The sequence below is a fragment of the Penicillium verrucosum genome (genome assembly GCF_028828655.1).
Source record: "Penicillium verrucosum strain IBT 35672 chromosome Unknown utg000001l_segment0_segment0, whole genome shotgun sequence".
NCBI lineage: Eukaryota > Fungi > Ascomycota > Eurotiomycetes > Eurotiales > Aspergillaceae > Penicillium > Penicillium verrucosum.
In genome coordinates this window covers 1,198,753-1,223,665 of record NW_026643210.1, presented here as the reverse complement: position 1 = coordinate 1,223,665, position 24,913 = coordinate 1,198,753, and the positions used below count along the sequence as shown (strand labels likewise).

Genomic DNA, 24,913 nt, shown 5'->3' with positions numbered 1-24,913 from the left:
TACGATCATTCCTGCGGTGGCTCTTTCTTCATACACCGAAACACATAGTGACCCCATTTCCCATCGTTATCTGGAGCATACTGGTCCAAGTCCACATCACGTGCCCCAATAATTTTAACCATATTATCCGCGAATTTATAGATTCAGATACTCTATTTAAAGTACTATACCTTAAGAGTCTTACTACAGACACTTCTATAATTCTTATCCCAGTATAGTTTAGATAGTTACTACTACAAATAGTACATTGTATTCAGCAATAATCCATCAACGGGATGCACGAGAGAAGTAGGATTCGCATAGAAAAGAAAGCGACCATATACTAACCTCCACGGCTACCCGGGCTAAGCGGAGATCCGGGGAAGTGGGTCCCGGGGAAATCATTTCTCACGTGATCTCATCGCCTGGTGAGGTTCCAGATACTAACTACATAACTAGCTATAGTTACCTATGCACCATTGAATTACCATATAAAGCCCTTGGCCACTGCTAAAGTCCTTTCAATCAACAAAACGGGGTAAACCGCGAACCAAACTGAGCTACGACTCGGAACTTCTATCTCCATCTCTTTTCTTTCTCACCTTTCTGCATCACCTTTCTGCATCACCTTTCTGCATCACCTTTTTGTCACGGACAGACAACTAATATCAACCCGCTTCTCTACGCCGTGCATTTGACGACTTCCAACCCAATAACGACCGATACATCCCCTATCCTGTGGCAAGTCTCAACAGTATGGCTTCGCATCCAAATACTGGCATACCGAGCAGTACCACCCCATTTTGGCAATGTATGCGAAATGGGCCGCTAAATTTAATGAACTACGCCCGAAAATGTTCAACTGTACTTGGATCAAGGAAGGTATGTCGCTGGCATATAACTCTTGTCATTGGTTATTACCTACAACAGTCTACCCTATAAACAATCACCGACCCCTAAACTAGTGGCCAAGAGACCTGCTAATTTTCTTCAGATTCACTTCAGATTTAATTTACTTTAAAAGTCAGTATGCCCATGTTAGGAGGCATTGATTTTATTAACCTTATAATCTAGGTATTCAGACATCTTTAAGCATCTACAACATTAGTTTTTATAAAGTGACTACTGGCAATATGAACCAATGACAGAGTTATGTTTATATGCCGGTTGCATACTTGGTCGCCCGTGCCCCGGTAAAGGTACCTTTTTCCTACGCGCATCTCTTGCGGGATATCTCGGTGGGCGTGGATCAAACCAGACAGGAACATGGGCTGAAGTGGTCAAAGGGGCAAGGTGGGCCATAATCAACGACCCAATTGAGCAGACGAGCGGGTTTTTCCATATACTATGACTCCCCTACGTTTCGGTTGACAGGGGACTGAAAGTTCGGGTGGTGCAGCGGACACCCCGAAGTGGGTGTTTGACTTCCTGCAGGTCTACCAGCCCGACAATCCCTTCAAGGACGAACCCGCCATGGCTCGTCACGTCATTGCTCGCCACTCTGCCAAGAAGAAGAAGAAGAAGGCCGTGGCTGGGCCGGCCGGTAAAGGCAAGAAGAAGGGTAAAGCAATGGACAAAGGCAAGGGCAAGGCTGTGGATAAGGGAAAGGGCAAGGCTGCGGCCGTTGCAAAGGCCGCTGCAAAGGCCCCACAGACGCCTGCGAAGAAGCGCAAGGCTGTTCGGGCCGGAAAGAAGCGTGCTGCTCCAGGACCTGCTGCTGCTGCAGATGAACCGGTCCGTAAGAAGGCGAAGAAGGGTAAAAAGGGTAAGAAAGGCAAGGATAAAGGTATCGTATACGGAAAATGCGTGTACTCTTCTATGATTGAGGAAAGCTAACGAGACAAGAATGGCTCAAACCGCAGTGCTATACATGGAATTGCACTAAGAAATCGAGGTGTAAAGCCAGAGAAATACGAGGACAGACAATCGGGTGAAGTGTGGCGTTGGACAGGAAATTTTTGTGACAATTGTGCGGCCATTGTGAATATGCATGGATGAATTTGACCATTGAAGTGACCACAGGCTCAAGGTCATGACTTATGAGATTCCGTCCAAGACGATCGATGATCGATCATATATCCCTGTGTGTAGTCAAGGCATCAAGGGTACCCATCACGCATACCAGCCCTGAATCGCTAGTACAGAGATATCAGCTTCGAAAGACACGACTACCTATTCTCCAGGGAAAGGATACAGAAGCCTTAGGATTCTTTAGGAGATACAAAGAGACTGACAGTTTCGGTTGGGATATTACTCCTAGTAGGTCATTCAATAGAAAAAGATAGAGATATTTACTAAAGCTCAAAACCGTCTCTCAAACTGCTATTACACATGGTTCAGCGAAGCACGAAAAGCACAAACACCCCCGGAGAAACATTGAGCGCCAACAGAAAGGATAAAGATAGATCGCTTCCGGCACTAACAAACCAAAACTTATGCAAGACCGACACGAGTGGGAGTGTAATGGGGAGACAGTTTTGGAGTATGAAGAAGAAGTAGATGGATTGAATTGATCAAATGTGTAAAAGAATATAAGCGATCTGGAAGAGAAAGTGGGAAGTAATCACACAAGACGCCGTTGTCATCACTTCATGAACGAAATTGACTTATGGCTGAGATCCACTGGCTGGAGAGGGAGAGGCATGTGCTCCAGGGACTGTGGCAGTCCCGAGAGCTGGACTAGCGCTTGCGGGCATCCTAGGACTGGCACTCGCACTTCCGCCATCGCCACCAGTCTTTGTGAGGCGTTCCTCGACCCGCTCCTTGTGCTGTCGGTTGCGGAGATGGACTTCAAAGTTGTCCACTGTCATGCCCGGGCCGGGCGTGTACAGCTTTCCGGGGCAGTCGTGGCAGCGAATACGGGGGAGGTATTGGTATTTGATATTCTGGCCAGCCTGGAGGTTGTTGGGATTCGCCACGGGGGCCAGGGTTTCGGTATCGACGGCGGAATAACGCATCACACCTTCGAAGGAATCGTTGGGGTGAGATTGTTTCAACTTGCTGAGACCGGCTGCCAGCCAGTTGGGTGGTGGGGGCTGCATAGACACAGGGTCAGCCATGGGCCAAAAACTGGGGTTAAAATCTACTCACGCCAGAAACACCGGGCTGCGGAGGGTTCGGTGCATCAACAGCACCGGTTTGTTGGGGTCGCGGGGGAGGATGAAGTCGGGACTGTTTATCGGACGGAGGTGCCATCGTGCGAGATGCTTGTCCTGCGCTGGAGTGGGTGGGGACAATGCGCCTTCCGTTCCTCAGGTCGACTAGCTTGTCACGCGAAATCTTAAATCTCACTATCAACTTATCAGAGTCATCCACACTCTCTTCTCGGTATTGCTGTCTTCGGGCCGAGACCCGGGGCTCGTGGTACACCGGTTCAGGGGTTGCAGATTGTCCAAGACTGGCACGAAGCGCTGCATGGGCGGCAGATGCCGCCCCTCTCATGCCTCTAGTACGAGCAGTGCCCTGTGCAAGGTTGGGCCCAATTGCAGGGGAGCCAATAGATGAGTCGTCACTATCAAACTCATCGGAATCATCATCGCCCCGGTGCCCAGTCATTCCACGACGACGGCTGGAACCGGTACGTTTAATCACATTGCTTTCGTCCATAGAGCCCACCGAGTTTGGTATCACGGATGAAACAATCATTGTGCGAATCGTGCGTTGGCGATCCTTGAGATCTGGCAAAGCAGGTCCACCACGACGGTTAATCGACCGTTTCTGGCGACGTTGCTCTCGGGATATTGAAATTTCGGTACGTTCAAGATCTGCCTCATTCAACTCATAAAGATAGGGCGTATGCTCTTTGGCGGATTGGTATGGTCGGAAGGCAGAAGCCACAGGGGTGGGGAGGAATGAGGTGTGGAGGTCTGGGTCCTCGATTGGACGGCCATCGAATGGGTGGGCGACAATGTACAAGGATTTGGTGAAGAGTTGGGACTGTTCGCGGATCGAATGGGCGATTGCGGTAGTGAATTCACCAGAGAGGGATAAATCATCCGTCATGCATAATGCGAATTCTTCGGGAGAATTATTGGGATCATTGATATCCCACTCAAACTGGTCGATGAGGGTGTGTTGACCAATGGTGATGTTGAGCTTGACCGAAATGCGCATCTCGTCGTTTTTGTATGCGGTGTAGGGTAATTGGGGATCAAGAGGGTCTTCGTGTATGTTAAGATGCGGGTAATAGTCTATCACCTGCTCCTGGATGCTCTGGGAGATCATTCTCGTCAAAGGGACCGAGCTCTCTACCGCGAGACCCATGTCTTCAACCAGCTTCTCCGCGAACAAATCCGGGGACACCACACGATCATGAAGGTTCCACGTGAAAGTATCGCGGATCTTGACCTTTTCCCAATCGATGTCCAAGCGAATAGGGACCAGATCCTCCATCTGTTCGTTCTGCGTCTTTGCATCACGTCGTGAAATGCGTAGTTCTCGCGTCTTTCTGTTTCCGGGGCGGCGTCGATGGGTTGGGTAGAGAAGTTGAGGGTGTTGACTGCGCATGTCGGTACGGGGGTTTCCAAATCCCTCATAGCCCACACCATACAATGCAGCTGGATTTAACTGATTTTCGCGTCGTACTGTCAAATAAAAGTCGCGTTCCGCTCGCTTATTCTTTTGTAATTCCTGACTCGGGTTTTGCCAGGCAGCTGCGGCCGAGTGCTGGAATTCGCGATCAACGTACTGCTCCAGGAGAATCTTATCCAATGGCGTTTCGCGGGCGCGTACGGCCATGGCCCCAGAAACCTCTGTGGATTGGGCAGCAGACCCATCACGAGATCTCTTTCTTGCGGAACCATGCGTCCCATTTGAACGGGACGTGCCATTGGAAACCTCACTGCCGGGGTCTGACGAGGCTGACACCCCAGAAGCAGCTAGCATAGCCTTTGCGCTTTGCTTTCCCTCTGCAATTGTATCTGGCGTATTACCATTTGTTGATCGGCTTGCCCCAAGGTCGATGCTGTCTAGGCCTTGGTCCCCTGCGCCAGAGCTGTTCTGGGCACCTGACTGAAGGTCCCCGAATGATTGCTCTGAGGGCAGCGAGCCACCCGTCACTTCAGGTGATGGCATTGTGGATAGTCTATTGAATGCGAAACGAACGTCTGATGCCACTCGTATGATCTTCGAAGCTCGGAGTGGCTCTCAACGCGACAGGGATAGGTTCGGGTCGGTTACCGTAGCATTATGGGATGGAACCTGTTTATCCGATCAAATCATGATTAGCAGGAGTTTTCAGAAAGTAAAGTACACTATACATCACCGTCGCGACCGTCCATCCAATGTCACCTCGGGGGATGAGGTTGATGGATGGACGTGTCGCAACGGGCGCATGTCCCGAACACGCCACAGGTCACCAGCAAAGGGTGTGCAACGGATTGAATGCGGATAGCATATTGAAATTATGGACAGGAAAACCAAATGGGAAGGAATATCGAACATACCAGGGCCGAAAGGGGAGAGAGCTCTTGCCGATGTTCCTTGAATGGACCAGTCGGGAGTTCCAGCGCAGAATCCGCTCCGGGTCGGTTGGGGCCAAGTCAGCTGACCTTCTTCGTCAATCGATTGCGATGATCCCAATGGATGTGATTCTTCCCTGGAAGATTATTTTGAACTGGGGAGGTTGTTGCAGTTGTGTTTTTTTCCCAAAGTCGCGGTGATGGTGAAAGAGGCAAAGGAGAAGGAGGGAGAGAGTACCCGTTACAAGTGTCCGCACCCGTCTTTAAAATAAAGCAAAGAAACGCGCCATTCACTCTATATGCCCAACAACCATAAAGGAATTATAGATTCAAGTATAATACTACTTTTAAGATATTTTGAGGCTATTCCCAATGCTCATCTATGGGCTCCAGGCCAACCTATGACCCCGTTTACCAATTTTACATACTGTCATGTGACCCACGTGTGTGTTACATAATGTAACCTCCAGGGTCCACGGGTATCCCGAGGTCTCTTGGCGTATTCATTGTATTCATATGGGTCTACTTAGAGTGTCAAGTCCACAATAACAGCACGGTGATCCGAGCACAAAACACCATCGTCGAACCGATTTCCTAGCACTGCATAGCCAATGACTGCCAACCTCTGGCCGTGAGTCCCTGCAGGTCTCACCAGAACATAGTCAATACGCGAGGCTGGCTCATCCTCGTACCCAAATCCAGTCCAAGTAATGTGGTTACCATATCGCCTCGAGCTATCAACTTCCTTATATGCATCACGCAAGCTTTTCGTTCTCGTCAACTCTTGGTAAGCTTCCTGGTTCTCTTCGCTGTTGAAATCGCCGGCCAAGAAAGTGCCCGAGATGAGCTTTGCGAATTTGTTCTGGCTGTATTCGGAAATCTTCCCGATAATGATACGTGCAGCCTCGAGACGAGACTGAGATCCCTGATCATCAAGGTGGGTGTTCATGACAAGGATTGTTTTCCGACTAGCTCGATGAGTGAAGACACCAATGGTAACAATGCGGATGGAGGCTGCATCCCAACTCTTGGATGGCGTTTCGGGTGTCTTGGATAGCCACACTGTCTCCCAATGTAACAGCTCCCAGACCGATGGTCTGTAGATGATGGGGGAGTATTCCCCAGCCTCATGACCATCATCTCTACCAACACCGATATACCCCCATTCTGGTGCTTCGGGCTTTCCATCCTGATTCAATCCAGCCAGAATATCACCAAGTTGATTATGGAGAACTTCTTGTAGGCAGACGAAGGTTTCTTTGCAATGACGAGTCTCATATTCAAATTCATTCAACAGCAATTGTTTGCGATCAGTCCAGGGTTGTTCGCCTTTGAAGGGGGATGAGGTTGCATAACGAATATTGTGTGTCAAAACCCGGATGGGAAGTTTTGTAGGACTCATAGCGTGGAATAGAAAATAAGGATCAAAACTACCAGTACTGGTATAAGTTACATCCATCGATATCAGGTTTACAACGAGTGAGGGGAATGTTGCAATGCCTGTTACCACTATGCCTGAGGCAGTACACAAGTCCTAACTAGATGTGACACCTACATAGGTACATATGTTGTACCGATGTAGGGTGGTTATGCCTAGTTACAACATGTACCTATATTACGGAGTATTTTTTATCTAATCAAAGCTGTATGCAGGCACTGTACTTTTCACGGGCCACAACGCTGTAGGATGAGAAGAAGGCATCGAAAAAGGGATCAATAGACGCATCGAAAACATAAAGTCTTTAAGATAAAGACTTTATGTTTCATCTTGAGCCAACTATGTATCTCTCTGCCATCCTACTGATATGGGCTGGGTTCATATATTCGAGTCGTTGGTGGTTGAAAATATATATAATGTGTCGACTATATCCATACAGTTAATTGCATATTCGCTTCAATTTGCACTGGAATCAATGTCTATATCGGGATTTATTCCAAATTCTTCAATCACCTTCGGATAGCAAGGATCGTAAACTTCGAATGATGAAAGGCCCGGTTACATCGACGTACTTCCCAGGAATGTATAAGAGGGGAAACACTGGTCAGGTGAGGAGAAGTGACGGAGTAGACTAGAGGTCTGAGCGATCCTGGATTTGTGGCGGAATCCGGGGTATCAAGAGGAGACATTTACGGTCTATATAGCAAAATCAACATTAAAGTCAGCTAGGTATAATATAGAATAATATAGAAAACATGTTCGTAGCTCAGTATGAAGTCAAGGGAGAGATTGCCATGACGTCTTCGGCAAAGCCCTAGGTGACAGGCCTGAAATATCAGGCGATCACAACCCAACCCCACCAACGCTAAACGCCCTCTCGACGCTTTGCACACGACTCGATCTCGATCCATTCCTCTCTTCTAGCTTCACACGGATTTACAATCCGAACAATTTTCTTGAAATCACTTGCATTTATTTGTTTCTTACAGCTCCACGAGCTCAATTCACTTCACAATGGCGGAAGACAAAGCACCCGAGGTTGGTATGTAAACTTCATGGAAAGCTCTGACGTTTGTGGGCACCGAGTCCAAGATGGGCCATGAGCTCGCTGGCACTCACCACAACCAAGAAAATATGTTCGGTTCATAGACCATCACTAATTATGCGATTCTTTCTAGATTACACCCTCAACAACCCCGATACCTTGACCAAGTACAAGACCGCTGCGCAAATTTCTCACAACGTCCTTGACGCTGTTGCCGGTTCGTTGCGCAAGAACTTCTCATTGTCTCACTTTGATCTAACATCTACTTAGCTCTTTGCGTGGAGGGAGAGAAGATCGTCGAGATCTGTCAGAAGGGTGACAAGGTCCTCGACGAGGAGATCAACAAGGTCTACAAGGGCAAGAAGATTGTCAAGGGTTGGTCTCACCCCCCTCTCTACCCGTTAGTGGCAGAAGAACCACATGAACTGATCGTAACGTGTAAATTAAGGTATCTCTCACCCAACTACTGTCTCTCCTAGCTCCTATGTGACTCCCTACACTCCTCTGGTGTCCGACGCCGCCGAGGCTGAGATCACCCTGAAGGCCGGCGAGCTCGTCAAGATCCAGCTTGGTGCTCAGATCGATGGATTCGGAACCATCGTTTGCGACATGGTGGTCGTTCCCAAGAAGGACGCCCCCAAGGAGGTTGTTACCGGCCGTGAGGCTGACCTCATTATCGCTACCCACTACGCCAACGAGGTCCTCCTGCGCCTGATGGTTCCCCAGGGTCTGTTGGCTCAGGGTACCGATGAGGAGAAGAAGAAGGCCGCGGCCCAGAAGGCCCCTACTCAGGCCTACATGTCTTCTCTGCTCGAGAAGATTGCCAAGACTTACGACTGCACTGTCGTCGAGAACACCACCAGCTGGATGTTTGGCCGCAACGAGATTGAGGGCGAGAAGAAGATCATTCTCTCCCCCGGTAACGGTGTCCGCGGTGACGGTGTCCCCGAGGTCGGCGAAGTTTGGGGTGTTGAGGTTGGCCTCAGTCTGGGATCCGGCAAGGTCAAGAACTTCGACCACCGTGCTACCCTGCACCGCCGTACCACCACCACTTACGGCCTGAAGCGCCCCAGCTCCCGCCAGACTCTGTCTGAGGTTGTCAAGAAGTTCGGTACTTTCCCCTTCAGCTTGCGCCAGCTTGATGATGAGAAGGCCGCCAAGGTCGGTGTTGTTGAGTGTGTTCGTGGCGGTGTCCTGCGCCAGTACGAACCCGCCGGCGAGACTGACGGTTCCCCCGTCTCTCGTCTGCTGACCACCATTGGTACGTACCATTAAATTTGCATGGAGATGATTTGGTCCCATAAGCTAACCCCACCCACAGCCATTACCAAGAACGGTCTCACCAAGCTCGCTGCTGCCAAGCCCGTCGATGTCGAGCAGATCAAGTCTGACAAGAAGCTCGAGGATGAGGAGATCCTCAAGATTCTCGAGCAGCCCCTTGCCCGCTCTACTGGTAACAAGAAGAACAAGAGCAAGAAGAAGACCAAGACCACCGGCGGTGAAGAGTAAATATGAGTCAATGCTCTCAACAAACTTCCCCTGGTCATCATTTTCATGCAATACACTTTGATATAGTGTGGGACTATTTGTCCAATCTGAATGCAAAACAGATATCCAATGACGAGCCTCACTGCAGGTCATACGAAATCTATCCAAAAACAAAAGAGAAACACTTGATTTTTCCAATGACATGCGACAGGGCTGGCAATGCCAACCCATTTTTGGAAACCTCGGTATATACTTTATCGACGAGCTGAGAGCTGGGAGATCTTCTTGTGCTTTTCCCTGGAGGCCTGTCTGTCTTGTATGTAGCAATTGGAGCAGACTCCACGGACCAAATCAAGACGTTGCCAGTCTGTACTAAGGTGTATTGTAAATCTACATGGAGACGTTCTATTGAGACAGTGGCCATTGTAGTCCTCTATCACTTTCGTATATGCTCGTCCGTGTCCAATCCCAACCTGTAAATTGTTCGAGACAGCTTGTTGCTCGAGGGGAATATCGAAACCAGACTACTCGATAAAAGGACAATGTTCAAATATCCGTAGGCAAGTAATCCGTGGCCTTCTTTCGGAGTATGCAATAGTAGAACACTATCCTAAGCTATCTACGTGATGTTTGTCTAGTGCTGGTAATCACAGGGAACCAGACTGTCGCAACTTGCTGACATGTGTAGAGTCTCGGTGCAGCAATATGATCAGGATCTCTGTCTCATTCTTGTTGACTGCTGAATCCCCAGACACACAATGGAGCAACTGCTTTGGGGATATCTGGGGAGTATATCCTATCCTACAACCATTTCCCCGTGAGACCTGCGTACAATAACCAATTCATACCCGTCTCTTGGTCAATCCAGAGTCTGTCTACTTGCATGTGTGCCTAATGGATTGTCTACACAGCCAGATTAGGTATAATGGAGCTAAGGCTGAGCAGCCATTGAAGTTTTATACACAGGCAGACTCGTATTCTTAAAGGATCAATAGATGAATAGGTCAATATAAAAGCTATTGTTCTCTGTAGGTATCCTCAAAGGAGACACCCTGGTAGCACGTGTCGATGTCAATACGGGACATGTCACCTGGACTACTGCCTGTTCTATTGTGCGCGTTTGCACTCCTATTGGAGAAAAACAGCCTTGACCTAAAAGGGAAGGCCCCCCCCAGTCTCGCAGAGTATTTATATCCCTCCCACCCCCCATCCTCTTCTTCTTCTTTTCTTCTCTCTTCTTCCCCACGTTCAATCCATTTCGTTACCCTAGTGTTAAAAATGGATACCGTGCGTGCTGCTGGCGCTGCTGTGCGCCGCGTCTCAAAGCGTCTTCTCAACAAGAAGAGTAAGTATTCATCCTCTGTCTATCCCAGTCCCCTCCCCTGGTATCCAGTCACATCTGTGACGCGGATGTCGCGGTCTCTCAGTTCAAGCTGGAAGATCACCCCCATGCCATGCTCCTCTATATCATACTTCCCCAGTCTCCTGTCCCCAGTCTCATGCCCCCATGTCCCCATGTTCCCAGTTTCATGTCCCCAGTCTCATGTCCCCAGTCTCATGTCCCCAGTCTCATGTCCCCAGTCTCATGTCCCCAGTCTCCTGTCCCCAGTCTCATGTCCCCAGTCTCCTGTCCCCAGTCTCATGCCCCCATGTCCCCATGTTCCCAGTTTCATGTCCCCAGTCTCATGTCCCCAGTCTCATGTCCCCAGTCTCATGTCCCCAGTCTCATGTCCCCAGTCTCCTGTCCCCATGTCCCCAGTCTCCTGTCCCCATGTCCCCAGTCTCCTGTCCCCATGTCCCCAGTCTCATGTCCCCATGTCCCCAGTCTCATGTCCCTTGTCCCCTCTCTCACACCCCTCCTCATGTTGTGACTGAGGTGCAACACCTCACCTGCCTCTTGACCTTGCACATTTCTCAGGCAAAGATGAGTTGGCCTTTCCATGCTACTTCTCTCATGTCATGAATTGCCTTGTCATTGGTCCAGTCACTTCTGAGACGGGATGTGCTCTGTCATTTGGTTCACTGAGCCCTGAGTGGATGAGACGACATACTCCCCTCCCCCCAGATTCACTCACTTATTTATTGAACCACCACTTCCTTTTTCTCTCACTTTCATATGAATGATTCTTTCTCCGTCTATCTCACAGATCTGCTCATTGATCACTTCCGAGATGGGTGAGAAGGAGATATTGCATCCTTCAGGTGAAAATGGGAGATTTACCCCACACTGTTTTCTCACTCACTTCCGAGATGGGAACAAACACTAACTTTTTTTTTCAAATAGCCGAAGCTGAGAAAGCTGCCAAGGAGCAGCAAGATGCTGCAGCAGCTGCAGCTGCTACAGAGTACGTTGACACCAAGAAGTTAGGGCATGGAGCGCGTGGCACTAACCTTACCAGGCCCCTTCCGCCTGCCCCTACGGGGTCCACTCAGTCCGAACGCAAACCCGCGCAACGACGGAAGCTTCAGAAGAAGCCCCCGGGCCCTTCGAAGCCCACCCCCCAGTATCGGACAATGAGAGCGCTCGGGGATTACCCATCGACTGCGGAGTACCGAGCTGCTGGTGTGACTCCTCCATCTGAACGGGCCGACCCCGTCGCGACCGTGCCGACCAACATCCCGCGCGACGAAACTGAGCGCCTTTCCCCCCTTGGCGGGTTTGAGAACCTGGCGGCCGATAAGAGTCAGGTTGAGGCCTTTGAGTCGGAGGCATTTGCCTCGATCTCCAGCGGAAGCCAAAGCCTGGCCGATGAGGCCATTCGCACCATTACCACCCCGGCCGATGCGGCCACTCCTACCCTCCCGAGCGCGGACGATACCAACAAGTACGTCACGGCGCTGATGTCTCTTCCTTTGCACCCTTCCGACAAATATGATGTTGCCAAACTCCGGAACCTCATTAAGCATGCCATAATCCACGCAACTGAGAACGGCAACGAGCCAGGTGCCACGGCCCTTCTTTACTTCTGGTCCAATGCTGTGGATGATGAATTCCAACTCTCTTTGGTCGCCAACATCGCCAAACTCGATGAGGCAGACGAGAAAATGCGACTTGCGCTCCAATCAATGATCAACAATTCTATTAAAGATGCCCAGAAGTGGTATCAGAAATACGTTCGCGCTACATCCAATGCCTGCATTATTCCCCCCGCAGCGAATCAAGCCTCCCACCTGCCAATTCTGTTGATGCAGAGCCCAGCTTCAAGATCTCCGATATCTATCGCGACACAAGTGGTCCTCGTGTTGAAGAAAACTTCCTGAGTGGTAAATCGAACACCGCTCCGCTGAAAAGACCCAAGAAGCCATGCCCGGTCAACGAGAATGCTTACAGACGTAAACGCAAGTTGGAGATGGACCCTGATCACGAAGAAAATATGCGATCCGTACGTGCTCGTCTTGAAAAAGAATCTTTCGTCGACATCGCAGTCCGGTACAGCAACATTCGTACTCCAATTGGCCCACCAGACGGCATGCAACATCCTTACAACAAAGACAACATTGACACAGGAATCGAAGGGGATATTGCAGCGATCAATGAAGTGATGCATCGTACACGTCACCTCCCTCCCCCAGGTCCTATCCTTCCCCCCCAAGTGATCCCCTTCCCCCAAGTGATCTCCCTCCCACAGGTTCTATCCTCGATCTACCTCTTGTCAAGGGTCCGGAGCCCGAGGCTCCATCTGTTTATTCACCATCTGCTTCGCTTATCGGTCGCAAGACTGGCAAGCCCGTCTCACGACGTCAGAAAGACAAGGCCAAGGCCCCTGAGATCCCACAGCGCGCACGGTCGCTCTCTGTTGACACCACGGTCTCAAGTCTTTCTTCGCTCTCAAATTCTGCTTACTCAGTTCGATTCAACGACTGGACTGGCGATCACGAAGCACGCCAGATGCCGAATTCTATGTATGTTATTTCTTGCCCTGACTTGACCAGCCCTAGCTAACATGACACCTCACAGTGCACCCCCCGACAACAGCGATGATTGCCACCAGTGTGGAAAAGGTGGCGATCTACTCTGCTGCGACACATGCGTCAACTCATACCACTTCGAATGCTTGGATCCTCCCTTGGATCCCAAGAATCCTCCGCAGGGAGAGTGGCATTGCCCCAAGTGCTCTATTCGCAACAGTTTCTCTACCTTGATCGCACACTCCAAACACCAAAAGAAGACAGAGTTCCAACTTCCTCGGGATGTCAAGGAACATTTCGAAGGAGTTGATGAAGGAGTTGTGTTTGATGAGGACTATGCCCGGAATTTGAAGCATCAACGCTACTACAAGGCCGCGCCCCACCTGCCGCGGCTGACTAAAGCACCCAAGCAGGACGCCGCTATCGTTTACGCGAATCCCATGCTTCTCCGAGAATACGACAACAAGGGAGACTGCATCCGTTGCTCCAAGTGTGGTTTTACATCCCAAGGTACACGTCCCATTATTACTTGCGACTACTGTCCCTGCCGCTTCCATCTGGATTGTCTTGATCCTCCCCGCGCACATCCCCCTAACCCCAAGATCGGGTGGATGTGTCCTAACCATGTCACTCCTGACGATATGATTGCCACCAAGGAGATTAATGGCAGCAACGAGCGTACGCGCCGTGTTCGCCGAACCAAAAACATGGCCTACATTGACTGTGACATCATGCTTCCTGACGACCCAAATCAAACTCTGTTCGACGAGGACTGGCGAGAGAAGAGAGCCCGTTTCCTCGGAGGCGATGTCGTTCTGAACTTCATCTCCGCTGTCAAAAATGATCATCACGAGCGTGAAAATGAGTATGCCCGAGATGTCGAGCGAAAGTGCTTGAATTTGACCAAGCAACTCACCAATGAATACCTCAACCGTGCTGAAACCACCGGGATGACCAACAACATTACACAGAACGGTCTTCCCGCGGAGTTCACCCAGAATGTTTCTTCCGCTGTTAACAGCATGATTGCGGGCGCTCCTGTCTCCACTCATGAATTCGACGCTGCCGCTGCCCTCCTCAGCATGGCTACCAGCCAGCCTCCCCTTGCTGTCGGCGAAGGTCACATCGCCGAAGCCGCCGCGCCTACCTCGCCCGTTGCTCAGAAGACCTTGTCCCGCATCGATGAGGAGTCCGTCTTGGGCTCATCTCACGCTGCGACCTCCCGTGTTCCTGCTCCCGTCACCTCCCACCCCTCTCCCAAGGCATCCCCCGATGCCCATGATGAGGAGTCCCACCACGCGGGCTCCGAACTTCTCCCGCGGATCCCTGTGATCAATCGGAACAAGCGATCCCGCGCCGATGACCAGGGATCCGCGGGAGAACCGGCGCAGAAGCGCCAATTCACCAAGTCCAAGTGAGGGGAGCCACCAGGCTCCCTCAATTCAAAGCGCGCATAAGGACCCGGCGTTTTGAATTGTGGATTTGAATTTTTTTTTGTTTTTTAAATTTTTTTTATTTTCAATTTTCGCGATCGCCGGGATGGCGATCGTCCAATCTTCTTGAATCTGTTTCTCTGGGCTGCCCGGCCACGCCTTTGTTTTTCTTTCAATGTTGTTTTTATCTTGCTTTGCTTTTTTTTCCGCTTTTTTTTTTTTGTTTCTCAAAAAAAAAAAGATGCGATGCGCGTGGTCGGGCAGCTCAGAGAAAGTGTACGATAGCATGGGCCAAAGGCCAAATGAATATTTGTCATTTCACTTTTCTCTTACTTGTAGATCTAATTACTCTCAGAGAGTTTTCATCAACGTGATAATATATTCGTACTCTACATAACTTCCTCTGGAAGAATAGATCCCGGTGACTCGACTCCGGGCAGAGCACACCAGTAAATATTATGAATATAACCCCCATCACACACAATAAATCAAGATGACAACGACGTGGACTCTAGAGGACAACAGGTAGGGGGGAAAGGAAGGGAGAGAACGGGGACGCTTAAAGGAACTTCTTAGGCATGTTGGCCCGGCGACGCTTGTAGATGACGTAGGAGATCACGAGGATCACCTGGAACGCGATCAACATGAAGATGAAGAAGCCCATGCGCGGGCTAGAGGCAGTAATGACTATACGATGGGAGAAAATCAATTAGCAAATTGAATGGATGAGTCATCTGGGCAAAGCAAGGGGGCTTACCACTAAGCAGGTGGCCCTGCAGGTTCTCGCTTAGGCTGAGGTGGGAGGAGCGCAGCGTTTCGTGGAGCTGGTTGAACCGTCCACTGTAATCCTTGCTCTGCACATCGGTCTGGAGGACTTGGAGCAGCTGCTCAACGCGCGAGAGTCGGCTGTCGAACTGGGCGAGTTGGCGGTCCTGGGCCAGCGACTTCTGGATAAGTTCTGCGTGGCGCTGGTCGGCCTTCGGGGCCTGGTTCATCAGTTCCTGGAGGATGGTGTTGGTGGCCTTGCCGGTCAGCTGAATGCGGCCGCTGATGTCGGCGATCTGGGCAGCCAAGCCGTTCATCGTGGCTTCTGTGCCAGTGTTGGTTACGGGTTGGGCGGGCTGGTTAGGAACTTGATTGCGGATTGGCTGCTGGGGCGTGCTGCCTTGGTTGGGGGGATTGTCGAGCCTTGGCTTGTGATGGACTCGAGGATGAACTTGAAGACCTCGAATGAGTCTGGGTTTTCGGGAGTGGCTGCTGTGATGCCGAAGGTGTTTCCAGCGGGCAGAGCGACCTGCTCAGGTTAGTATGTTTAAGATGGCTGCAGCACAATGTCGGCAGGGTAGTGTATACATACCTTGTTGGTCGAAAAGCAAAGCTTGTCGTCAATGGTGACTTCAAAGATGGAGCTGGTATGTTTGAGCTTGACAATTGATGGACGGCCTAAGTTACGGTAGGAGTAGTCGCAGTGGCCAAAGGCTAAGGTATCGGGACTGTTATGGCTTTTGTAATCGATGGTACCGTCATTCAGGAATCCACGGACACTTCCACCCTATGGAAGAGGTTAGTAACAGTAATGATCAATACGCCACAATAATACGCGACAGGGTCAATACGTACTCTTCCACCATGCGTATCAATTACCAAAGCAAAGCCGTCGAACTGGCCGACAGTATAGATGCTCGAGGTACCAATACGGGACTGGCCATCCTTGGTGTACCATAACTGTAGAATTCCGCCCGCTCGTTCAGGTCCACTCGCTCGGAATTGGAACTCTGCTGACCATTCCGACTGAGAAACTCTATATTCATGTTATTATCCGGTGTCCCATATGACGGTTTGAAGCCCTTCACTTACGGGCTTTGTGCCCAAGCTGATCCCCGAGTGTTTCCAGGGTACGGTGGTGTTAAGATGAGCTTGTCTGATAGCTAAATGGCTGTTAGCTCAGTTCGGCCATAATTCCAGCAGACCGACTCACAACTTGCGGTATATGGCCCTCTGCTCCAATTGTCCATCCGGGGATAGAGTCTCGGGTTGGTGATATCCTAGTCCGAAGTCAGATAGCCGTAACCCAAAGACTGTCCACGGATACTGTACTGACGTTTGACCAGCACCAAAGCTTGAGCTATCAATAAGCTGGGCTGTAGCCCCTACAGCAAGCAATGCCAGTGAAGCTAATGTTCTCATCATGTTGTGTGGCTTGACGTTTGGTGGAGCTTGATGTTTTGATGTAGGATTCGCGCAGGTTACACGAAAGTTTTGCGCAGCAGCTATCGTTCGCTATGGACTGAGTCACGTTCAAACTTCCGATTGCAAATGCTAGAGACAACACTAGTGGTGACCCAACCGACAACAATAGCAATAACGCAGAGACGGGCCTCTTTTGCAATAACAGCGGCCGATGGCGAGAAATCGATAAAGTGATGGAGCTGTACACTGTTGAGAATCGTGTGGCGGATTCCGACGTCTGTGAAGTCCATACAGAGAGTGTGTTCCCTTTGACGTTGTACTTGTTGTATTGACTATCTGTCCTTCTGCCCAGGTGTTTCGCTCCTGATTTGACCTCCGATCTCCGCATCTGGTCACGTGTCATTCAAAATAACATGCGGAGGAAGCTACTCCCTCCGCCAATTTGCACATTCTCGCGCCTTGTGTCTTCTCGGCTTCAACATCGCCGCACCATCATGCGTAGGAGCTCCAATGGCTGACCTATACCCTTCATTGGCGCAGTGCGCCATCGTTGCAGCTGCCTTCAAGGTGCTGCTTTTCCCCGCATAGTAAGTCCCGCTCGTTTCGTCGCAGCAAAAAAAAAAAAAAAAAGATCGGGAAGAAATGTGGAAAAATATGGGAAAATCACTGTAAACTGCTGCAGAATACTGGAAAGGGAATTCCAGAGGACCCCGGAACAGGACACTGGTATTACCAAATGAGTTTGCTAACATGCTGTTCTTTGTGTTGCAGCAAATCTACTGATTTCGAGGTCCATCGCAATTGGCTCGCCATCACCCATTCTCTTCCCATCCAAGAATGGTACTATGAGGTATGTTCAGGTCGGGCGCATGATTCTTGGGCAATTATTTTGGATATTGACTTGAGCTGTTTTAGAAAACCTCGGAATGGACGCTCGATTACCCACCGTTCTTTGCAGCTTTCGAGTGGCTAATGTCGCAGGCTGCTGCATACGCAGACCCTGCAATGTTAGTCGTGAAGAACCTTGGTTATGATTCCTGGCCGACTGTATGCTTCCAAAGAGCAACTGTGATCTTGACGGAGCTGGTTCTTGTCTATGCGCTTAGTCGGTATGGCACTCGGTCTTTTTTTGGTGATGCAATGGAATTCTGACAGCTATTCGATAGATTCGTCAAATCCGTTCCTTTCCCGAACAAGCAGGCTGCGCATGTAGCCAGTCTTTCCATCCTACTATCCCCCGGTCTTCTCATCATCGATCACATTCATTTCCAATACAATGGCTTCATGTATGGAATCCTGATCCTATCAATCGTCCTCGCTCGCAAGCAATCGACTCTTCTCTATAGCGGTATCCTCTTTGCGGTACTGCTATGCATGAAGCACATATACCTCTACCTCGCTCTCGCCTACTTCGTCTACCTACTGCGCACCTATTGCCTTAGTCTCAAATCGGTCTTCCGGCCCCGATTCGGTAATATCTTCAAACTTGGATTCTGCGTGGTGGGCGTTTTTGCAATTGCCTTTGGACCATTTGCGCAATGGGGACAGTTGCTGCAGCTCAAGGACAGGCTGTTTCCGTTTTCGAGAGGGCTGTGTCACGCGTACTGGGCGCCAAACATCTGGGCGATGTACTCCTTCGCTGATCGAGCATTGATTTCCCGTAAGTAGTCTCTACATTTCCCAGCGCACACGACATATGAGCTTATCTGATAATCTCTGCAGTTGCTCCACGGCTAGGGCTTCCCGTGGACGCTGGTGCTCTGAACAGCGTCACACGAGGACTGGTGGGAGACACCTCTTTCGCCGTTCTACCGGAGGTTACAAAAGAACTCACCTTTATATTGACCTTCTTGTTCCAACTAGTATGTGTCCCTCCACCTGTGCCTCTGGCCTTCTCTAACATTTGTCTAGATTCCTCTCGTCAAGGTCTGGTTCAACCCAGGCTGTTGGGATACCTTTGTCGGTGCGATCACCCTCTGCGGTTATGCGTCATTCCTCTTCGGTTGGCATGTTCATGAGAAAGCCATTCTCCTCATCATCATTCCATTCAGTCTCATCGCCCTCAAGGACCGTCGCTACTTCAGCGCCTTCCGACCTCTGGCGGTTGCGGGCCATGTCTCACTCTTCCCGCTGCTGTTTACAGCCGCCGAATTCCCCCTCAAGACTATTTATACAGTCCTGTGGTTGGTGCTGTTCCTCTTCGTCTTCGACCGAGTCGCACCCGTCCCCGAGCGGCCCCGAATTTTCATATTCGACCGGCTTTCGCTGCTTTACTTGACCATTTCTATCCCGTTGATTATCTATTGTTCCCTGGGGCACCAATTGATCTTTGGATGGGACCGATTCGAGTTCCTGCCGTTGATGTTCATGAGCAGTTATTGTGCCCTTGGAGTTGTCGGAAGCTGGGTTGGGTTTATGGTGGTTTATTTTACAGCCTAGGCCTATCAAACTAACTCAGATTAAAATATTTTCTCATTTTAACTCTCAAGGATGAACTACAAACTTCTTGAGGTCATTTGAGTTGACTTCGGGATTCACGATGTAGGTGTAGAATGTTTGCATTGTTTGTTTCCACGTGGATTAGACCCACGGATCATGGAGTCTATTCTCCCACTAATTCTCCCACTAGTCCCAATATGGTTAGTTCCCCTTCATCCATGGTTGGCCTGCAGCCAAATGCAGGTCAGATAGAAACATGGGGGAAGAATCTGTTTTTCATTCTAGGACTGTGTTGGAAATGTCTGTGTAGACATTTAGGTATTTTCTTATTTCTTTGATTTAAATGTTGGCCCATGTGATTGTCTGGTCGTAAAATTGCATGTTCGCGGCATATATATATTTCTACAAGTGATGCAAGTTTCCTTCCGATTATGCATTTTGTACAGTTGTTTCTACTTATAGGTGATTAATAAGTTTTTGACGGTATTCTATGGGGCAAAACCATAAGCAATCTAGTCTAAAAGCAATCAAGTAAAAGATACGAGTGGTGACTTCACACATCACATATAGTTAGCATGTTTGTTATTCACGTCTAGCTGCGCGATAACCAAACAATGATCACCAAACGTAAGATGACACATAAAAAAAAAAGAGGCTTATCAACTTCAGCAAATGTAGATGTAGAGTACCATTTATTCAACAATAGACATCTGGGTGGCCAATGCGCCTGTGACACCGTGGTTGAAGGTGTATCAAATCTACATGGCAATCATAGCTGGTTGCTTTAGAGTCACAAGGGTGATATATAGTTACAAATTGGTGTAGGAGATAGGATGTGCATACAAAGCTCTTTGATACTTACAGCTTCTCCTTTTTAGTAGAATACAGTTATTCTCAAAATAGGTCTTGTCATATTTCAAGTATGAGATATGATAACCCAGGCAGATGACTGTGTGAAGAACAAATAACACTTGAGCATTTAAAGCCAAAGAGAATGTTGTTGAAAGGTTGATGTTTCATGCTAAAAATACAAACAAAGCTGGTGGTTGACATGGTCCCGGTAGTTCAAATTGTTTGTTCCGATCTTAGCCCGGGAAGGTGACTGAGAATAGAAACCCAGAATTGATAATCGCATTGAAGAATAGAAATATCATTGAAAATTGAGGTGAATATAATATAGATAGAATGTACTTGACCAGACGAGTCGAATGAGGGTAAATACGGATAGTGTTGGGGAAAGAAAGGAAGAAAGAATTGATAGTCGGAGATGACGAGGGAGGAGGGAGAGTCGAGGGTCCCGAGGAAAGCCCAGCTGCGGTTTTTCTGCTGGGCTTTGGCTCCCGCTTGCTCCTCCTCTCCACCAATCAGCTTCCACCGCTGATTCGCGGTCCTGCAATGATCTACCGCTCCGTCCTTTTTGTCTACCTTTCTTCTTTCTTGCTTCCTACACCTTCAAATATTCACAGCTTCCCTCCCACTCCCGTGATATCAGAGTTCATCATCTCAGAAATCGCTTGGTTCTCAACTTCATTACAAGACGCGTTCTACTCCGGTAAGTCCGCATGAATTCCCGAGGCATCGCTATTCCACTGTTCGCGTGTTCTGGGTCTGCGACCAGGCCTAATCACGACAGTTTTCTCCCATCCATAACCGCCCCATTCTTCACACAATGGGCCACCCAGTGCAACTGGACCATCTTCAATCTATATCGCAACTCCCGTTACCTCCGCCCATTGCGTTGTCTGACGCGGCCTCTACCTTCCCGCACTCAATCGACTAAGCTTCACTCGCTAACTAAGATCGCGTTTTGTTTAGTCCCGTTCATGCTCGATTCTCGATTCTGTACACGGTAGCTCCCGGCCGACTGGCGCGTTCACATTTAATATTTAAAGCATCATGGTATGCAACACCTTATCCGATGGAATGGCTGCGGAGGTGCCAAGAAGAAAATGGTGGATGATATGAGGACAAAGAGGCTTACAAAAATTGAATGTACAGGTGTTATTCAAACGCAAACCAGTCCAATACCTCCCGCAAACTGTCATTGAAGATGATAGTTCCGAGGTATGTACGTCTATCACCCATACTGCAGACTTTCCCTCTTACCCTCTTTCTTCTTTCCAGGTCTGGGTTATCCCGGAGACCAATGAGGTCTTTACCAGTTATGAGCCTTACCTTCAGCGAATGGACTTCTACAAACAACGCCGATTCATCTGTGAGATCACGGGCCATTCGGGTTTGACCTTCTTCGAGGCGCTCCGCAGTGAGGTATATTATAACATGGACACCGAGTAATGGACATATGCTAAGCCTTGACTAGACGGAGGAATCACGCGAAGTCAACAACAGCTTCCCTGATGCGCTGAGAGAACCAATTCTGCGCAGAATTCAGTTCTCGATAGTTTCGAGGGTGGACAGCCTGGGTATGCTATTACTCTCTTTTCTAGTCCGAATTAAGCTAACCAATCTATTTCCCAGTGGACGAAATCTATGAAGTGAGATAATCCTATCATCTATTAACAACTGATCTAACAAACCTAGGAATTCAAATCAGACTTCTACCCGGGCGAAGCCGTTCTCATTTTGCTTGAGGATAGTAGTCGGCTTCATGGTACCATCAGAGACAAGGCGAACTTTGCAGAACAGCTATATGCCGATGGCACCATTAAGACACCTGCTTTTGCCAGGTATCTGGTCAAGATCCTAGATCGACAGAACGAAGAGGCCCTGCTGGACCAGGACCACATCACGCGCGATCGAAAGGCATTCACTAAATTGATGCTGCGCGGATTCATCAAAAACAACGTCACCAGAGAATCGTGGACAGGCGCGCCCTGGTTGGTCAAGCCATCTGTCGCGGAGACATACAAGATCCCAATTGAGGTACCTAAGCATCTGCAGTATGGTGCGAAGGTGGCAGAGAAGAAGGCGATGAAGAAAGCGGACCAAGATGGCTTCTTTGGTTTCTTTTCTTCTCAGCAGCTGCCCGAGTTGAAACCTGCGGTGAAAGGACAGAAGTCGAAATTGTCTGCACAGGACATGGCAAAATCGAGGGAGGCGCAGTACCAAGAGTATCAGCGGTCACTGAATGGTAACCCATCATTCCTTCTGCCTTCCAACCCCTTGCGCCCTTCCAAACCGCCACTGGTTGGCGATAGGAAGCTTGCTGGACCCCCGGCAGTGGTCGTCAAGAACGAGCCGAGAGCACCATCCCCGCCACCGATCAAGTATCCTATCGAAGATCTGGACCTTGCTCCTAATTCCGAAAAGAAACACCGACCGACCCTCAAGTTTATGATGGTAGGTGAGTCTGAAGATGACGGTACAGAGAACCTACTGCCTGATGATCTAGAGCCGGAAACGGTGGGGTTGCTCCTGGAGACTTGGGACACCCTCAATGTCTACTGTGAAGTATTCGAACTTGATTCCTTCACCTTTGACGATTTTATCGAAGCTATGCAGTTCTCATCAGATGAAGTGGATTGCGAGCTTTTCGTTGAAGTGCATTGCGCCGTTCTCAAAAAACTCGTCAACTCATCGAACGACGATGGTGCTGTTCAGATCTCACTCCCGGAATTCCCTGCTGATGATTCTGATGAATCTGAAGAAGAAGGCGAGGAAGAGGAAGAAGAAGCCGAGGAAGAGTCTCCAGAGCCGCAAGTGAAGCCCGGCAGAATGACCACTAGAGGAAGCCTGGCCAAGGAAGAGGCAGTCATCATCAAAGCACAGATCAATGAAGACGAACCCGAGGAGACACAGATTCACCGCGCTGGCGAGATGTTTGAGAAGTATGGGTGGATTGACCGTCTCCGCAAACGCGATTTCCACAACGGTGGATGGCAGTTGGTGATAGTTGGACTTTTGCACCAGCTATCTATCCGTCCTCGCTCGGAGCAAATCTGCAACACCATCCTCAAGCATCTGGCACCTCTCGACCGTGAACCTACTCAGTACACCGTGCAGGAGCAGTATCAAACACTCGACATCAATTTGCGTACCAAGGTGCTCCAGATGATTTGCATGTTGAGTTTGGAGACCAAGGCCATCCGAAACTACCTAGAAGAGTGCAGCAATCAGATGACAGAGTTGCGCAAGGAGAAGATTGAGTATCAGAAGGCGCGCAAAGCAGCGTAAGTCAATTCTTAACCATTTTCATCTCAGCCGCTAACATCATCGTTCAGACTCATCGAGCTTCGTCAGCTACACCAAGAGCGTAAGGCCGTTCAGCCTGAACCTGAAAAGGCTGGGAAGTCACCTACACCGGTGCCCGAGCTGGACGGCTTAGATGATTCTCGATTGCTGGAGGGAGACTCTGAAATGGTCGGGGACACTGAAGACGAGGATATCCCTCGACCACGCTCGTTACGTGGAGGGATCGATCGGGCTCTCGAGCGGAAACGGAAGCAAGAATTGGAAAAGGAGCGAAAGGAGCTATTGGCCAAGCAGCCTAAGGGGTCCAAGCAATACCAGCGAGTCTTGAAGAAGATCGACGAGCAGAAGGCCAATATCGAGAAGCTCCAGGAGCAGATCGAGACTGTGGAGAACAGCCTTCGCGAAACCGACTGCCCCAGGACCCGATGCCTTGGATTGGATCGCTTCTGCAATCGCTACTGGTGGTTTGAGCGTAATGCGATGCCCTACGAGGGTATGCCGGAAAGTTCAACGGCCGAGGCACACTACGCCAATGGCCGTCTGTGGGTGCAAGGCCCGGATGAAATGGAGCATGCTGGTTTCATCGACGTGACCGATGAACAGCGGAAGCAGTACCAGAAACATTTCCACACCACCCCCGCAGAGCGCAAGAAGCACGAAGAAGGGCCAACTCACGTGTCGAATGCTCGTGAATGGGGCTACTACGAGGACCCCGAGGCAATTGAACAGCTTGTGGAGTGGCTGGACTCGCGCGGCAACCGGGAGTCCAAGTTGCTTAAGGAGCTGCTTCTCCAGCAAGAGTACATTGCCAAGTACATGAAGAATCGCAAGGCGTACCTAGCCCAGACGCCTGGTAGAGCCGAATCGGAGGATATCCCAGCCAAACGTGTGACCACCCGGACCAAGACCTACCTGGATGTGAACGAGAGTGGCCCCCGCTGCCTGCGCTGGAAAAACACGACTGCGTTGTCTGAGAATGGGCATCTTCATGTTGACCCTAGCCGGCCGGCCAAGCGCAAGCGGGTTTCGGATGACACTAGAGTGACCAAGGTTGCCAAACAGGCTAAGCAGGCTAAGCCTTTGACCCGAACACGCTCTCAGCGCAAGGGTTGATACCCCCAGAAGGCATTAATCCTACCATATCACGCGACCACGATATTCTTTGTACTCCTCTACATTTCGAGCTGCATGGAGACTGGGGAGTTCATGTCTTTTTTCACTGGCATTTTTTTTGGGGGGAAAGAATTTAAATAGCTTAGAAGCAATACAACAACATAGAACAAGTCTCCTTAATAAAATGAATTCAGACTACGGAGTACAAGGGTAGGCTACGACGAAGGGCTACAGAATACATATCGGCTACAAGTCCTAATTAGGCTTA

At 49.6% G+C, this 24,913-nt stretch overlaps 8 protein-coding genes across 8 annotated transcripts; 5 read left to right on the top strand and 3 right to left on the bottom strand.

Annotated features, from left to right (window-relative positions):
• Positions 1–2,585: 2,585 nt before the first annotated feature.
• On the bottom strand, positions 2,586–5,052 carry N7516_000454 (SWI/SNF chromatin-remodeling complex subunit SNF5; the record flags this gene model as incomplete). Its single annotated transcript, XM_057213176.1, has 2 exons — positions 2,586–3,014; positions 3,070–5,052. The coding sequence occupies 2 exons, from the start codon at positions 5,050–5,052 to the stop codon at positions 2,586–2,588; spliced, it is 2,412 nt and encodes an 803-aa protein (XP_057075059.1).
• A 912-nt stretch (positions 5,053–5,964) lies between these two features.
• Positions 5,965–6,840, bottom strand: N7516_000453 (endonuclease/exonuclease/phosphatase family protein; the record flags this gene model as incomplete). The annotated part of the gene is made up of 1 exon (XM_057213175.1): positions 5,965–6,840. The coding sequence occupies one exon, from the start codon at positions 6,838–6,840 to the stop codon at positions 5,965–5,967; it is 876 nt and encodes a 291-aa protein (XP_057075058.1).
• Positions 6,841–7,890: 1,050 nt separating this feature from the next.
• Positions 7,891–9,430, top strand: N7516_000452 (curved DNA-binding protein (42 kDa protein); the record flags this gene model as incomplete). The annotated part of the gene is made up of 5 exons (XM_057213174.1): positions 7,891–7,918; positions 8,055–8,138; positions 8,192–8,296; positions 8,370–9,182; positions 9,243–9,430. The coding sequence occupies 5 exons, from the start codon at positions 7,891–7,893 to the stop codon at positions 9,428–9,430; spliced, it is 1,218 nt and encodes a 405-aa protein (XP_057075057.1).
• A 1,257-nt stretch (positions 9,431–10,687) lies between these two features.
• On the top strand, positions 10,688–11,284 carry N7516_000451 (uncharacterized protein; the record flags this gene model as incomplete). The annotated part of the gene is made up of 1 exon (XM_057213173.1): positions 10,688–11,284. The coding sequence occupies one exon, from the start codon at positions 10,688–10,690 to the stop codon at positions 11,282–11,284; it is 597 nt and encodes a 198-aa protein (XP_057075056.1).
• A 296-nt stretch (positions 11,285–11,580) lies between these two features.
• N7516_000450 (putative PHD finger domain protein) lies at positions 11,581–14,736 on the top strand (the record flags this gene model as incomplete). The annotated part of the gene is made up of 5 exons (XM_057213172.1): positions 11,581–11,611; positions 11,694–12,510; positions 12,564–12,982; positions 13,039–13,312; positions 13,368–14,736. The coding sequence occupies 5 exons, from the start codon at positions 11,581–11,583 to the stop codon at positions 14,734–14,736; spliced, it is 2,910 nt and encodes a 969-aa protein (XP_057075055.1).
• Positions 14,737–15,310: 574 nt separating this feature from the next.
• Positions 15,311–17,231, bottom strand: N7516_000449 (uncharacterized protein; the record flags this gene model as incomplete). The annotated part of the gene is made up of 9 exons (XM_057213171.1): positions 15,311–15,438; positions 15,509–15,912; positions 15,957–16,045; positions 16,109–16,303; positions 16,372–16,552; positions 16,609–16,679; positions 16,730–16,796; positions 16,853–17,031; positions 17,094–17,231. The coding sequence occupies 9 exons, from the start codon at positions 17,229–17,231 to the stop codon at positions 15,311–15,313; spliced, it is 1,452 nt and encodes a 483-aa protein (XP_057075054.1).
• A 220-nt stretch (positions 17,232–17,451) lies between these two features.
• Positions 17,452–19,380, top strand: N7516_000448 (dolichyl-P-Glc:Glc1Man(9)GlcNAc(2)-PP-dolichol alpha-1,3-glucosyltransferase ALG8; the record flags this gene model as incomplete). The annotated part of the gene is made up of 6 exons (XM_057213170.1): positions 17,452–17,528; positions 17,713–17,791; positions 17,857–18,050; positions 18,108–18,601; positions 18,664–18,803; positions 18,853–19,380. 6 exons carry the CDS (start codon positions 17,452–17,454, stop codon positions 19,378–19,380), a joined length of 1,512 nt encoding a protein of 503 aa, XP_057075053.1.
• A 1,896-nt stretch (positions 19,381–21,276) lies between these two features.
• Positions 21,277–24,645, top strand: N7516_000447 (uncharacterized protein; the record flags this gene model as incomplete). The annotated part of the gene is made up of 7 exons (XM_057213169.1): positions 21,277–21,279; positions 21,379–21,444; positions 21,505–21,648; positions 21,701–21,803; positions 21,859–21,875; positions 21,922–23,510; positions 23,562–24,645. The coding sequence occupies 7 exons, from the start codon at positions 21,277–21,279 to the stop codon at positions 24,643–24,645; spliced, it is 3,006 nt and encodes a 1,001-aa protein (XP_057075052.1).
• Positions 24,646–24,913: the final 268 nt, after the last annotated feature.